Raw genomic sequence first — 15,619 nt, 5'->3', positions numbered from 1 at the left:
TTGCGCCTGGCACCTTTTGTTCAGTTCGCCATCTTGCTCTCGTGTGACGCCTGTGTTGTCGACTGTACGCCGTTTAAGGGGCTCGCCGCTCGGCCGACATTCAACAGTGTGCGCCGCCGACACGACCGTGCTTTCGGCCCGTCCGGAGACTCGTCTTCCCGTCCGCCGTACAGTTCGCAGGCCGCAGCCGCCGTTTCGCACAGGGACGACGGGGAAAGGTGAGTAGCTTTCAGCCCACGTTCGGTATTGTAGACAGGTAATCCGTCAAGTCACGTACGGTACGTTACGACATTCGTACGGTTAGCGTCGTCGATTTACGTGTGTGTATGCAATTAGGCGTACACTCGCTCACGCACGCACTCGACAACCTTTTTTTTTTTAGGCCTATCGTATAGGCAACGTATGTAGCTGCCGATGACGTGACACGGTCCAAGGCGCCCGTGTCTGATATGTTGCGTTCCGATATACCGTGAAAAAAATATTAAAATTCGTTATTGCTTAGCAGAAATCCGCGAGAGCACCGTTTTCGAATCCGGTTTTACGTTTCGCGTACCGTTGTTTTGTCAACAATTCATATCGTCGGTATCGTTTGATTGGTTTTCGGTGTTTGACTTGACTGCAGCAATTTGGGCGCGGTAGGTGACGAATGTGTTCACAAGTGTCAATTATTTTACGACCATCGATTATAATATTCTTAGGAGTCGTAGTTATAAAAAAATCCATCGAATTTTTTTTCATTTATAATAAATTATTTCTAATAGGTAGGTACAATACAATAAACCATTTGCTTGCGTCTTATGCTTTTACCTTGAAAATGTACCAATATAATGCACAATACTTTTCTAACTTTTTGATTATTGTTACATAGGTTTAAATATTTCTATTAAATAAATCTTAGGTTCGAATTTTTTCATAGTAAACCAATTGACCAAAATCAGGACAAAAGTATTTAATTTTTTTATTTACTTGTCCAAATATGGCTACCTACTCTATCGTTGTAATCACAATTTTACATACTTTCCTATTAGTTAATCAATAAGAAAATATTATGTATTTGAGTATTGACCTAGTGAATAGAATATTTATTCTTGTGTTACTCTAATTCTATAACAATTAAGTTAGTTTTTTAATCCCTATTTCTACAAAACAAAACATGGAAGTTCAATAATTTAAATATTTACTTTTTACTTATTTTAAATTTAGCCAAAAGATGGAATCGGCTCCAAGAAAACGCGGTCGACCACGAGTAGTTAAAATGGAGAAACGCAGCCCAGAACCTGAAGATTTAGAAGCAATATTACAAGATATAGATGATGACGCTATTGACGATTATGATTACATTCCAAATGGTGTTGACTATGAAGTTATCAAAAATAAAAAAAATATCAACAATAATGAAGATGTGTATGACTTTGATGTTGAAAAGGAAGATGGGCCTGGCATAAGTAATTTCCAAAAATCTTGCACTATAGAAAATAAATCTAATTAGCAGCATTAATTATTATTTTTATTATGTTAACAGTGAAAGCAGAAACAGTTCCTGTACCCGATTCACTAGAACATGCTTGTGATATATGTCCAAGGACATTCAAAACCCTCCCCGGTTTAAAAAGACATAAAACATCACATGATCGTAAACCTCAAGAAACCGTTGGTAATTATTAGATTATATTTATCATTTTGATACTATATCAGTTGTTTTAATAATATTTGTCTTCATAATTTTAGTTTCGAATGATGATTCAATGAAGAAAGAAATAAATAACTGTGACTGTTGTGGTGAAGATTTAGCTACTGCTCATACGGTTTGAAAAGCATAACAATTATTTTTTTTTTAATGGTAGTAAAAATGACTGTATTTTAGAATGGTGATTTCGAATGTTTTGATTGTGGAAACTTTTTTAAATTAAAAGTTAACATGGAGCGTCATCAGTTAATGGTACATTGTTATGATGACATTCTAAACTGTCCCACTTGTGACTTCAATTGTAAGGACAAAGAAACGTTATCTCAACATTTGTATGCTCATGCCGGTAAATATATATATATTATTAATTTTATACTTATTATATTAATTATAAATTATAAATATATGGATTGTTTTTAGGAACTTTAAAACCTTATTCATGTCCCGTTTGCTTTACATCATTCAGTAGGAAATATCATCTTGTACGTCATAATATGCAAACTGGTTGCGATGGTTCAGAAAAACCTAAATTTCCTTGTCAAGTAAATATAATTTATTTATACATCGTGAATAATTTAACTTATAATGAATTGATTTAAGGTTTGTGGAAAAGTTTTTAACCGAAAGGATAATCTAAGAGAACATTTACGTGCTCATGCCGGTCAAACTAAAAAGAAACGTACTTATAATTGTGAATATTGTAATAAAGAATTTGTTGGCTCTGCATTATTAACAGTTCATAGAAGAAGTCATTTAGGTAAATTTAAATACTTTTTGTAATTCAATATATTACCTACATTTCTTATTTTCTGTATATGTTTATGCTAACATCAATACTGTAGGATTGCAATTAAAGGTAATTGTTTATCAGTTTCTGGTGTGTGACAAATAAAGATATATCACATGTCTTATGATTGAAATATATATTTTATTTTGTATATAGGTTACAGACCATATCAATGTGATTTATGTGTTAAACGTTTTCCATCCAGTGGAGCCATGAAAAAACATCGTAGAATTCACACCGGTGAACGTCCATATGAATGTCAACAAGTAAGCTTTTTATTCAAATATCAATTACATAGTGGATTTTTCTAATTTTAAAACTGTTTTAGTGTTATGCTAAATTTGCGGCCAAGGAAACTTTAAATCGTCATATCAAAACACATACCGCCCTTAAACCACATTCTTGTGAATTCTGTGGCAAGACCTTTATACAAATTTCACAATTGCGTGCCCATTTATTCCATCACACAGGTATATAATTAAAAACTGGTTATTGAATTTTTAAGCTACAATTATTAAAAAAATTTCAGGTGAAAACGGTTTTACATGTGATATTTGTGGCAAATCTTTTAATCGTCGTTCGCGTTTAACACTTCATACTAGATATATCCATGAAGGAGCTCAACCATTTATGTGTACTGTATGCAACAAGGCTTTACTGCGAAAAGAAGATGTACAGAGACATAATATTGTTCATTCTGGTATTAAAGCTCATGCATGTCCTATTTGTGACAAACGGTTTGCGATGAAGTCTTCATTAAAAATTCACTTATTAACACATACAAAAGAGCCTCCACGAGCATGTGATGAATGTGGTCGTGCATTTATCCGTCAAGATTGCTTATTACGTCACATGCGTTCAAAACATAGAGATATGTTGGCTGAAATAATGGCTGATGCTGAAAAGAAAAAACTAGAAGCTCAGCTTTCGGGGGTTGGGAAGAAAGATAAAAATGATCAAAACGATTCTGACGAAATTGACAATGATAGAGAGGGTGACGATGAAAGTATTGATGAATTAGAAGATAATGGGTCAACCACAAGTGAAGAATCCAATCAAAACAACACTTTGGCAGAATCACTAATGGAATTGCTAACTGTATTAGTAGATGAAAGTACACTTAAAGAATTTGGATGGCCAGGAACAACAGTAGATCATTTAATTGAATCTGTGATAAAGTATGTACATTTTAAATTTTTAAGCTATTCAGAATAAGAGCCCACCAGATTTACGTAGCGAAACCGTTTTTGACCGTGGCTGTCTGGTGTCCTCTTAGTCTGAATAGAGTATAGCATTCAGCTAAGATATAACAATTAAATTTAAATTCTTAGAGATGTAATTTAATTATATGAATGTTTTCTTGTTATTCACCGCTACTATAAGTTTATTTTTTTGTACTAATAAATATTATATTTTATTTATAGCATAAATGCATAATATTAAAATTACACCTCTAAAAATATTTTAAGTTTGGTTAAATAAATAGACTTAACTACATTGTTTATTTTTTAGTACCTATGTCAATATTTATGATAAAGTAATAGTTTTTATTTTATTTTAGGAGATGCGGTCATTCTCCTGTAGCCACTGAAGATGCTTCATACATGACTAGACTTAGGGATAATTCAAAGCAATTATTTTCAATTATCATTGATGATTCAGCTATTCAAACACTACTCAGCAACCAAACAATTGAGGAAGTTATTGAACATGTCTTGAAATTGGCAAAAGCGTAGTATAGAATCCAATCATATTCAAATTGTTTTTAATGTTCGTCCACTTTCACTCGGTTGTTACAACTCATTTATCAAGGGTCTTTATTTTTATAATTGTTTAAATTTACGCTAGAAATATAAGTTTTAAATATTATTAGTTTTAAGTATACATTATTTTATTTACCTATGTTTAAATTATTAGCATATTATGTCAGTTTCCTGTTTTTTTATTAAATATTAAGGTAAATATTTTTAACTAATTAATAATTTATATTTAATATTTCTGAGAAAAATGCACCTTATTTTGTAAAAGTAATAACTATTATGGAAATAATTTTTTTTTTTTGGTATTTAAATTTATATTATTATTTTATTTTACTTATTTTAATTTAGATTATTGTTTTAGTTATCATAATATTCTTATAAAAATTAGGTGTATGGCATGGATTGAATTTAATAAACATTTAATGTATAAAAAACTGTAATGTTTTTAATAATACCTTTATCATATCAATTCCTTGTTGGTTTTATTACAGTTACATAATGATATGTTTCCTATAGCAATTTTTTTTCCATGGTCCAGAAGTGCACTTTATCCATAAATATATTATATGTGATAAACATATTTTTATTATTTTGTATTTGCAGTAACTATTTTTAATTTTTATGTATTGGCAGTTGGTACCCATAAAACAAACATTATATTATCTAATGTTAAAAAATGAACAACTGCAATTTTTAAGTATATTATGCAGTGCAGTGTGCATACACCAATGACATTTAAAATGTATGGATTGTATTATTGTGATCTATGATACAGTTCATTATCAATTGTATAAATATTAGTTTTAGATAACTAATTTGTCTAGGTACTCATCTTAGGCACCTACCTACCTATCGGTTTACCAAAAAAAACTGAGTACGCCAAACATTTGGTTTTTAAGGCAGTAATCTTAATATTTAAAAAAATAATTAATACTAACTTATAACTGGCCTTAAGTCCGTGCCTCGAATAACCTACCTATAAATTTTTTTTTAAATTCAATTTTCTAATGTGTCAGCATATAACTTATTCTAAGATTTTACAATAACTATAATATAATATACCTACGTATTCGTCGTCAGTAGTCAGTACCATTGATAAATGTTGTGCAACTATGAAATTATACCCATAGAAAAACGGCTGCGTTAAAAGTAAATCAAATAGTCACCAAAAACAGAAAAAAAATATTAAGTGCGGCTTCATTATTTTTTTTTTCGACATAATTATTTCAAAAATGATTATTAAAATTTAAAACAACGGATTTTTTGTATTAATAATATCGAAAAAATAACAAGGAATAGATAATGCACAGTCGAAGTTATCTAATATACACTGTTAAAATATTTAAACGATATGTCTAAATATATAGTAAGGACAGTACCTAGGACTAGTTTGAATTATTCTTTTCCGTAGACCATGAGTAACAGTTTTTATCAAACAAAATTGTTAAATGTGCAAAAAGAAATAAAAAGTTGTACCACTTGTACCTATTATCTAATACCTATATTACCTACATATTATTTTTAGTAAATAACTAAACCTAGGTACGATAATGAAATGTGGTTGGACAGAAATTATACTATCTACCTACAGCCTACTTAACATTATGGCTTGGCAAAACAAAAAAATAAAATAAAGAAAAACAGATTTTTAAGCAAAACTAGTTTTTTACAAAGTCGATTTTGTTATTTGGTGTAACTCTAAAAAAATAACCGTATCTACCGCAGTTAAATGAAATGTTCACCGAATGGTTATATCTTATTGAATAAACCATTTTGAATTTTCTATACACAATGACATTTTAAAAATATAATAAGCAGAAGAAAATTTAAATTTTTATTAGTTTTTTTTAAAATTATTACCCATAACATTATTTCGGCATTAAATTCTATGCCAAAAACGTTTATTAATTACATTCGTAATATTAGTAGTTCGCATAGGCGCAAATTGACTAAATTTTTTGGGGGGACTCAATAAGCCCCCCTCCCCATAGGCCATATTGCTTAGTACCACAGAATATAAAAATTAGTAATAATTACTAGATTTTGAACTAGGGAGACTTGACCGACATTTGGAGGGACCAAGCCCCCCCCCCCCCCCTATTTGCGCAAATGGTAGTTCGCATTTTCGCAACACAGCGAACACTCACAGATAATCCTAACAGTCGCCTGGGACGTGGCTTTATCACAGAATATTATTATTTTGTGCTAATAGTCTTAATATTAGATTTCATTTTACATATTCCGAGAAGTGACAACGTAAATTCGTAAACAAAAATAATTAATAGTTATTCGACTAACTTTATTAGCGACTTTTTTGCCGCCTTTAAATGTTTGGCCGCTCTTGCCGCACGCAAGGATGCGCTCCCGATCGAAACCTAATATTTAACATGTGATTTTTTTTCTATTCAACTAAGTATAATCTGAAAAACAAATATTTTTATACTTTAGAATTATGTAGACCATGCGATCTTAATGAGTGCAGTATCTACGTCTTGAATCTCCACTCTCCAGGTGTCTGTACATGTACGGTATAAATGTACAATATTATAAAACTATATGTATTCAAAACAAATAAATGATGTTTTTATCACTTAAAATAATGCCTATTTTAGATTATGAGCGGAGATTATGAATGCATTGATTTTACAATGATATTATGTGTGTGTGTTTTTTTTTGTGTACATTCTATACATAATATTAAAGTCTGATAATTGGACAATCTCTGACGTGCCAAGTATTAATTTATTATTATAGCGCACAAAAATTCCGCATCATGATTGTGTGTCGACGATCACTGTAGGTGATGATGATTCGTCCGTGCACGACAGTACTTCACACGCAGAAAATCACAATGCCGTACGGAATGAAAATCCAGTAACAGTGAAAGTATTTTCGGTTAATAGTCTCGGTGAAGTAAGTACCTACCCGTCTACATATTAGAGTCTAATAATTGAGCAATCTCTGCAGACTCTGACGCGCTAAGTATTAATTTATTATTATAGCGTATACAAAAAATCCGCATCGTGATCGTGTGTCGGCGATCACTGTATAGGTGATGATGATTCGTCCGTGCACGGCAGTACTTCACACGCAGAAAATCACAATGTCGTGTACGGAATGAAAATCCAGTACAGTGGAAAATATTTTCGGTTATAATAGTCTCGGTGAAGTAAGTACCCATCTACATATTAGAGTCTAATAATTGAGTACTCATCTACATATTAGAGTCTGAAAATTTGACGTTCTCTGCAGAGAACCCTGACGTGCTAAGTAATAATTTATCATTATAGCGTACAGACAGACAATCGGCATCATGGGAAATCATCTGAAAGCGTATAGATTCAACCACGAAGAGTAAAAACGCCTTACGGAAGTGCCCCATAGGAGATCCGATATCTTTCTCATCAGTGCGTGGATCCATCCTTTTGAAATTATTAAATCAGGTTCTCCGCTGAGTATACGATGATGGTAAATCGTAATTTGCAGATGACACATCTCAAGAATTCATCATTAGCGTATATATTTTATGTTATGAGTGTGACATTTAAACAACTTGAACATAAAAAATTATATGCTCTTCTTTTCCATAGTCAATAACTAAATGAACCTATTTCATTGGGTATAGTTTGATTTTAAACACGAAATTCAAAATTGAATTATTATACCTATTAAACTGGTCGGAAAATATTTTAAACGTGATTTAGGTACCTGTACAGAATGTCAGCTGTAATAAACGTATGGCAAAAGTCATGGCTTGGAATATTGTGATCCGACGTCCTCAGTTTCTTATGATTGAAATAAGATGAACATAAAATTTCCGAAATAGTAATCGGAATCAGCACAATCCTGGAATCCGTTGTCGATGATTATAACACGTAATTATTCTCTTGCGTACCTACCAATATATTATTATTGTATTATAATATTTAAATTATAACAGTAAACAAATTTACGATATAATATTATCTTAGTCCGTGTCAAGTACAAAATTGTAATTACCATCTGAGAAATAAAAATTACAAATAATTATAGAACCTTTTGTTTTAACACCGAAAATTCTAATAGGAAAACGCTAAGGGGCTTACACCGAGTCCCTACGTGAGCGACGCGTCGCGAAGGCGAACCCTATTCTGAGTAATATTACTCTATGGTTCGCTCACGTAGACCCCGTGTAAACGGCCGTATTTATTTTTATTTAGAGTATACGCTAAAAAAAAAAACTAGTGAGGATACTAGTGAGAAGCGAGTATATACCGTATACCCCCCCCCCCTATAAGTGCATGTGACAGTGATGTAGTTGTATCTACTTACATAGAACAGTATATAGCGACATCTAGCGGTCAGTTGCTTAGGACACGCATCTGTTATCGTTAAACTTAGAAACAAATGTCGTTCGGTCTACCACGTGTCGGTTTCTGCCAAACGTGATGTATATAAGCGACCAGTTGATATAATTTGTATGTGGAGGACTGGAGAGTGACTAACATTCATGGAAAGCCACTGCAGGGCTGAGACCGAGATGTCTGACGCATGAGGACTGATCACCCTAGGAGATAAAGGGTGGAGGAAGTCTCATCGTTAAAATGAATAGTGAAGTCGTCAACTTGAAATGTCCTCCCGTTAATTTTTTTTGCCATTTTTAACTAAAAAATAATCTTGGATTTAAATCATGATTTTGACGTAAAAAATAATTAAATATTTTCGATGTTTTTTTAACAATAATATTGTTGTGAGAACAACATTTTTATTTTGATAGACTTAAATTTTAAAAATTTTCAACCATTTTTACTAGCAAACAAACATTATTTTTCAATATTACAACGATACTGTACTACAAACCCAAATAAAATGGAATAAGGGAAAAAAGTTGCTAGGTTAGGTTAGGTTAGGTATAATACTTATACGCATATTTGTTATATTATTATTATTATTTGTTATTATATTGTTCATCGAGTACGTAATAAATAATAATATTTAACAAATTGTATTTTTTCATAACTTAACATATTTTATATTTAACATTTATTTTAACTAAAACTTAACCTAAAATTGCTGATTGGCGTTTATAAATAAATAAATGAATAAATAAAAATTAAATACATTCATCGCTCCGCTCTAAATCTAAAATAAATGTATGAAGTAGGTAATAAATGTTATTTATTATTTAATCCAATTTTTTTTATTATTATATCATTTAGGAATGATACAAACAAGAAAGTTAACATAACTGCATAAGTATACGTATTTACTAGGTATTACAAAATTCAAAATGTTTATTTTTCACTTAAGAGGATGTCAGCGCACTATTGGTTTTCTCTCTCTGGCCCACGCGCAACATAGACAAAACGCATAATTTGCGCAGAATCGTTTTTTTTATGTTTTTAAGTAATCTTAGAGTAAAATCACCCATTACAAAAAAGATAGAGAATAATATTTTTGAGGGAATGTCATATCAATTTCTCTAAATATTGTTTCAAAACAATTTAAACATAATTTAAATTTACAACATTTTTTTGTTTATTTTGAAACTCAAATACAAAGTCAAATAACAATACAATCTAAAATCGATATGACATTCCCTCAAAAATATTATTCTCTATATTTTTTGTAATGGGTGATTTTACTCGAAGATTACTTGAAAACATGGAAAAAACGATTCTGCGCAAATGCTTTTTGTCTATGTTGAGCGTGGGTCAAAGAGAGAAAACAAATAGTGCGCTGACATCCTCTTAAATAGGCAACTTTAATTCCAACAATATGTTGCAACAATTAACTCGATTTGCATTTTGACAAAATATTTTAACTTTTTACAACATGTACAAGGAATCGATTGAGCTATATTTTCATAATTGTATTTATAAGTTGATTAAATATGTACATTTAAAATATAAAAAAATTGTTAAACGGTCACCTATGAAGTATTCACTTTAATAAGGATTTCCTCAGATGGTTAAACAGTTTAAATTCAATGGTACCTATTTTATAATTAGTATTTGGTAGAGAATGTCAGAGAAAAATGGATCATGTTTTTCTAAAAAATTCGGTTTACAATTTAAAAATGTAACTACCAGACCTCTGATGCGAGGTAAAGTTACAGGGTGCAGACATACAGATAATATGTCAAATTAAATTTATAATAGTAAGTCTTTATCAGTTTGTTTTTACTAATGAATTCAGCAAAAATGTCAAATCATCAATAATTTATTGAATGGTTGACTATAACTTATAATATTATAAATAGTAAGTAGGTAGATACCAAGTTTAATATTTATATGTTTTCTTCAAAAATAACATTGATAATAATAAAATACTATCAGAATATTAGCACACACAGTATGACTGTGTGTACATCCATTTACATTTAACATTTATATAAAATGTCAAAGTGTTAATAGGTACCTAGTAAAAACGGTTACAGTTAATTACATAATTGTTTTCGAAGAATTATCGTTAGGTATTATAATTGTAGAATTAATAATATGTATAAAGATAAATACATGATAATATTATAATACACAATTGTTGAAACTAAAACGTAATACGTAAAATGTGATTAAATAAATAGTAATTAGTATAATTCAATCGATTAATAATTAATAGTTGGGACGAATTACACTTTCAGCATAACGTTTGACGTTGATCTCTTCTACCAACGTTATTTGACGCGCAACCATCGGCCGTACCTAATATTATTATATTTCCAGCACATATAATATATTATAACTACCTACATACAAATCCAACAAAATATACAAAATGAAGACATCTTTAGTCATTACGATTGCGTTGTTCACAATTGTTACGATATCGGGTAAATATAATTTAATTTTTACCATATAAGGCAATAATATGGTGATGACGTATTATAATCCCTATAATTTAGAGACACCATATAATATAATATTATGTTTTAACCAATATCAAAGTTAATTGTGAAAATTTGTGTAACCTCAGTAGTTCTTACAAAGCTATAATTTATAATATATCGATTATCAACAACAGGTGGTTGATGATTTTTAAAACATTTTGTTTGTGCTTTTTCGATAAATAAAATTAACGATTGTAATTTGTATGCAATCAATTGAACACGTAGGTAGGTATATGTAAACTGTATTGTATATAGCACAATAGATCGGCCGTATACCATTTGCACATCATATTATGTTACTTTACCTGTGTCAAATATTGTACATCGTTTGCGCATCAGCGGCCGATCATCGTTTGTGAATTGTCTATTTACCTGCACCTCGTACATCATATGCGCATCAACATGCTGAACAATTAGAAGGGTATAAAAAATAATTTTTATTGAAAATTCAATGATTGTCATAATCATAATATATAAAACATGTAATAAATAGATACAAACAATTAAAAATAAATTGCATTAATTCAATTGAATTGTAGTCATAATTATATAAATATGTATACCTATACATACCTACATATAATATTATATATATAATGATTTTTTCAAAATTTAAAGTTATTTAAAATTATTGAAGCTTAAAAATAATAAAGATACATAGATATACGTTTTTGTTAAATAAGCACTTAAAGTTTAAATTTTGACAAAACTCATCAAAATCTAGAAAATTAATTTTTTTATTATTAAATAGTTTTATTTTATTTGTAGTCTAGTTTTTGACGTCCAGGAGCCCGTTATAAATGATAGATACTACTAGAAATTAAGAAAACAACTTGCGATTTTTGGTATTCACCTTTTTTTAAGTTCTATTGTCAAATAATATATTTATGCGCAAAAATGATTTGCGACCTTTTAAACGGTCGATGCGCATACGATGTATAACCTAAAAATTGAACGATGCGCAACTGTTTTACAAAAAAAGGTCAAAATTAACAATAGTGATGCACAAACGACATCCGGCGAATAGATCTGTGTAGTCTAGAGCAGGCGTTGTCGGTAACCTTTATGATGACAAGGGCAAAAAATAAATATAAATTTTTCACGGGCTACAATTTGAGTAGGTATATTATATTGAATATACCATACTATATTTTAAACAAAAATGTATATTCATATAATCATATCTAATTTTGTTTAATGAACTTCATGAGTCATAACTGCATTAGGTATATTAATTTAACAAGTTTGTCTGAACAAACAACGTTGTGATCCTCCAGTCCAGTCCATACCCCGTGATTTATATACATAATGTATATTTTTTATAAATTTATTATAAATTTTATTCGCGGGCCATTTTCAATATACATATATGTATATATATATATTAATTTAAACACTATACCTATGAATTTAGTGTATATGTTTAGACTTTTACGTTCTTAAATTTGAGCATACTACTGTTGTGGCATGTAAAAAGTATAAAAACAGAAGAAACACAATTCCAAAATGTAAAAATGTTTTACTAACAGTGAATAATGTATTAACATGGAAGAATATTGTAAATGACAGAATAACCATATTATATAGCCATATAGAGGTGCCTTTAAATATCATTGTAATGTACGCAGTTTAAGGGTTTTTGTTTTCGAGCAAATGATTTAATAGGTACTTATATTATATTTTGCTGATGAACAAAGCGAGAAATCATTACATTTATAATTAATTACATTTGAATTACTGTCAGTTTCTCTGATTAGGTGAGTTATACTTTTTAATACATTTAATAGATAATTAAATCTTTATTGTAATAAATTGTATATTTTTTTTCTATCATTGAAACCTGTAGTTGTTGATAGGAACAAGATGTTACCGGGTTACGCCCATAGGCTCAACTAAGAACATTTTTCTGGAGGTGGGGGCGGGGTAAAATATATCAGCAGCACAAACCCTGGTAATTAATATTTTAAACTAATATAATATAATTAAAAACTGAGTGGGGGGTGGGCTACCTATAAAACTGAAGGGGCTAAGTGCCCCCCCAAAAGAATCCTCCTCTATTTGCACCTATGCCTACGCTTAGTCAAAGGCGCAAGTGGAGACATAATACAATTGTTCGTATAGGAATAGGTAATTGTTACGCACTGCATTTCTTTCTAATTATATTAACTAAACCCTTAAACTGTACCCAACCAACTTTCAAATATTGAAAAAATATTTAGGAGACCTTCAACAGGTTAAAAAACTTTATTTTTTAATTGTTAAAAAATAACCTTCATTTTGTGATAAGGAAAACAATTATTTTCATTAATCATATAATTTATCTTTTAGGGTTTTGGTTGGGACTTTGGGGCAATTATAATATTATATGTGATTGACACACTAAAGTTAATAGTTATGATAAAGTTAAGGCCGTTAGTACATCGACGCATCGTGCATGTGTACACGCCTCTATATAGGCATATAATATTATGCTGTCAGTTATGTAGACATGTAGATATTGTATTGCAGTATAATTATTTGTATTTTTTTTTTTTTTTTTATTGGGGTTGTGGCTTTAACTACTGAGGTTATTACTTATTAGCCTTTGGAACTGTGAGGGAAAGAACTGTGATTTTTGTGAGAACACGTGTGTGTTTGGCAGATTTTTTAGTGGGCATCCGTAGGTATCTGCCAAGCCCGCGTGGGGGATGGCGGCACTGCTCTCCGGACACCGTGACTTGCCTGAAGAAAAATGCCGCCAGTGAACCGAGGTTTGAACCAGCGCCGGTGTGACACCTTAGTCCGCTCGGCCACTCCGTTCCCCAAGTATTTGTATTTATAATAAATTTCAGAAATAAGCTGTAATGAAACATGCATGAAATTCAACGACAAATGTGTCGATGACAGTGACTGTTGTTCTAACAATTGCTACATGGCAGGCAATGTAAATGACAGATTTTGTATGGACCCCGTAAATACAACTGCTGCTGTTAAAGGTATTAATTTATAAATATTATTAATACAACATAATATGCAGAAATGACATAATTTGTATTTATATCGTTTGTTTTTTTCTTTGTTTCACGACATAAAGTTGAACATGGTTTATGTTCATACAATTCATCGTTCCATGAAGAATCCAGCGACGATACGTTCAAGTTTTTAGGGCTAAATGCAGCCCACGCTATATTACCAATTGGCTCAGAAATTAAGTTAACGAACACTGCCAACAATAAGACCATAGATATCCTAATAAATAACTATTTGCAACCAAACAACGAAACCCTTTTGCAGTTATCCAAAGAAGCAGCACGCGAGTTAGGTGTTAAAGATGGAGAGACAATCCCATGTTCCATATATTTTTATGAAAAAAAACCTGACTATTCTACACTTAAAAAAATGATTGGGTTTTCTGCATCATTCTTTGTAGTTGTATTCATCATATTCAATTTTTTGTAAAATAGTTACAAAGTACGACGGAGTCACCACGTTTATCTCTACGATAAACGTTTCTATTATATTATTGTTAAATTAATTTTATTTTTAAATATCCAATTAATATAATCTATTAAAACTGTCTGTAATAAGTCTATAATTATTAATTATTACCACATTCTGATATTGTAATTCTTTTCACGTGCATGGCAACTAGTGGTATAGAATTAAATTAGAAAAATACATTTCACATATTTTAAATAAAACACTTCATGACTTGGCTGCAGAAACATAATATTTTACATATCATATATTATATGCATACATGGCATATACATATCCATAGCCCATAGGCCACACGGGATATAGATAAAATAGCAATCGAAAATTATCTATAGGTAAAATATAATACAATGTACTGAATTATGGTGTGTTGTGCGTTTAGATTTATAATTTAAATGCATTTAGAGACCATTTAGAGATATAATTATAATTTATAATACATAATTATAGGCACCTATCTTAGTAGGTATACAGTTTAGACTGAAATGCGCTAAAATATTAAACAGTTGACGTTTTTGATTCAAACGCCATTTGAATATCTTTAACACATTCAATTATAGATATTATATCATTAATTTTAAATACCTATTATTTATAAATTATAATCAATGTAATTTTGTCATTATTATAAAAATAGAATATTTATCTAATATTTAAATAGGTACTCATCAGTAAATACTTTTACTTTTATTTTAAATCGTGTAGTTTATTAAAGTCCAAACCACATAACTAGGGTATTTACATTTTAAACCAAGCTTTTTAAAACAAAAAGCTTTGTCATGGATTCATTGTGTATAATAATTAATAGGTAATTATATAAAATAATACATTAATACTTCGGATTTACACAAAATAAAGTTTTGTTTTTACTCGGCACTTCAAAACAAAAAAGCAAATATTTATATGAATGTTTTAGACGTAATTTACAAAATATTTTGGCTCTTTTTGAGCTATTAACATTTTCAACTATTTTTCCATTTATATTATTAACCATTTTTTTTTTAGGACAAGAGCTTGTACATTTAATGCTAGGTTCTTAT

General features: G+C 30.2%; 2 protein-coding genes across 4 annotated transcripts; both read left to right on the top strand.

The window, feature by feature from the left end:
- Positions 1-45: 45 nt before the first annotated feature.
- On the top strand, positions 46-4,668 carry LOC132950218 (zinc finger protein ZFP2-like). 3 transcript variants are annotated; one of them, XM_061021533.1, is made up of 11 exons: positions 46-218; positions 1,204-1,445; positions 1,523-1,654; positions 1,729-1,805; positions 1,865-2,033; positions 2,108-2,229; positions 2,288-2,444; positions 2,631-2,740; positions 2,803-2,944; positions 3,004-3,652; positions 4,036-4,668. In XM_061021533.1, the coding sequence occupies exons 2-11, from the start codon at positions 1,211-1,213 to the stop codon at positions 4,208-4,210; spliced, it is 1,968 nt and encodes a 655-aa protein (XP_060877516.1). In that variant the 5' UTR covers positions 46-218; positions 1,204-1,210; the 3' UTR covers positions 4,211-4,668. The 3 variants fall into 3 exon arrangements, with proteins under 3 accessions (XP_060877516.1, XP_060877517.1, XP_060877518.1); XM_061021534.1 differs by lacking the exon at positions 46-218 and adding an exon at positions 342-635; XM_061021535.1 differs by lacking the exon at positions 46-218 and adding an exon at positions 646-761.
- Positions 4,669-10,860: 6,192 nt separating this feature from the next.
- On the top strand, positions 10,861-14,660 carry LOC132950610 (uncharacterized). The gene is made up of 3 exons (XM_061022131.1): positions 10,861-11,045; positions 13,934-14,077; positions 14,176-14,660. The coding sequence occupies exons 1-3, from the start codon at positions 10,991-10,993 to the stop codon at positions 14,538-14,540; spliced, it is 564 nt and encodes a 187-aa protein (XP_060878114.1). The 5' UTR covers positions 10,861-10,990; the 3' UTR covers positions 14,541-14,660.
- Positions 14,661-15,619: the final 959 nt, after the last annotated feature.

The sequence above is a fragment of the Metopolophium dirhodum genome, chromosome 8 (assembly GCF_019925205.1).
Source record: "Metopolophium dirhodum isolate CAU chromosome 8, ASM1992520v1, whole genome shotgun sequence".
Taxonomy (NCBI): domain Eukaryota; kingdom Metazoa; phylum Arthropoda; class Insecta; order Hemiptera; family Aphididae; genus Metopolophium; species Metopolophium dirhodum.
The sequence above is the reverse complement of the archived record's forward strand: the minus strand, read 5'-3'. Positions and strand labels throughout refer to the sequence as shown.

Bases quoted from the DNA above. Each gene is read 5' to 3' on its own strand.
- LOC132950218 (XM_061021533.1), top strand. From the start codon at position 1,211: ATGGAATCGGCTCCAAGAAAACGCGGTCGACCACGAGTAGTTAAAATG. The intron at 1,806-1,864 runs GTTTGAAAAGCA...ACTGTATTTTAG, and splicing joins ATTTAGCTACTGCTCATACG to AATGGTGATTTCGAATGTTT. The intron at 2,741-2,802 runs GTAAGCTTTTTA...AAACTGTTTTAG, and splicing joins GTCCATATGAATGTCAACAA to TGTTATGCTAAATTTGCGGC.
- LOC132950610 (XM_061022131.1), top strand. From the start codon at position 10,991: ATGAAGACATCTTTAGTCATTACGATTGCGTTGTTCACAATTGTTACG. The intron at 11,046-13,933 runs GTAAATATAATT...AATAAATTTCAG, and splicing joins CACAATTGTTACGATATCGG to AAATAAGCTGTAATGAAACA. The intron at 14,078-14,175 runs GTATTAATTTAT...CACGACATAAAG, and splicing joins TACAACTGCTGCTGTTAAAG to TTGAACATGGTTTATGTTCA.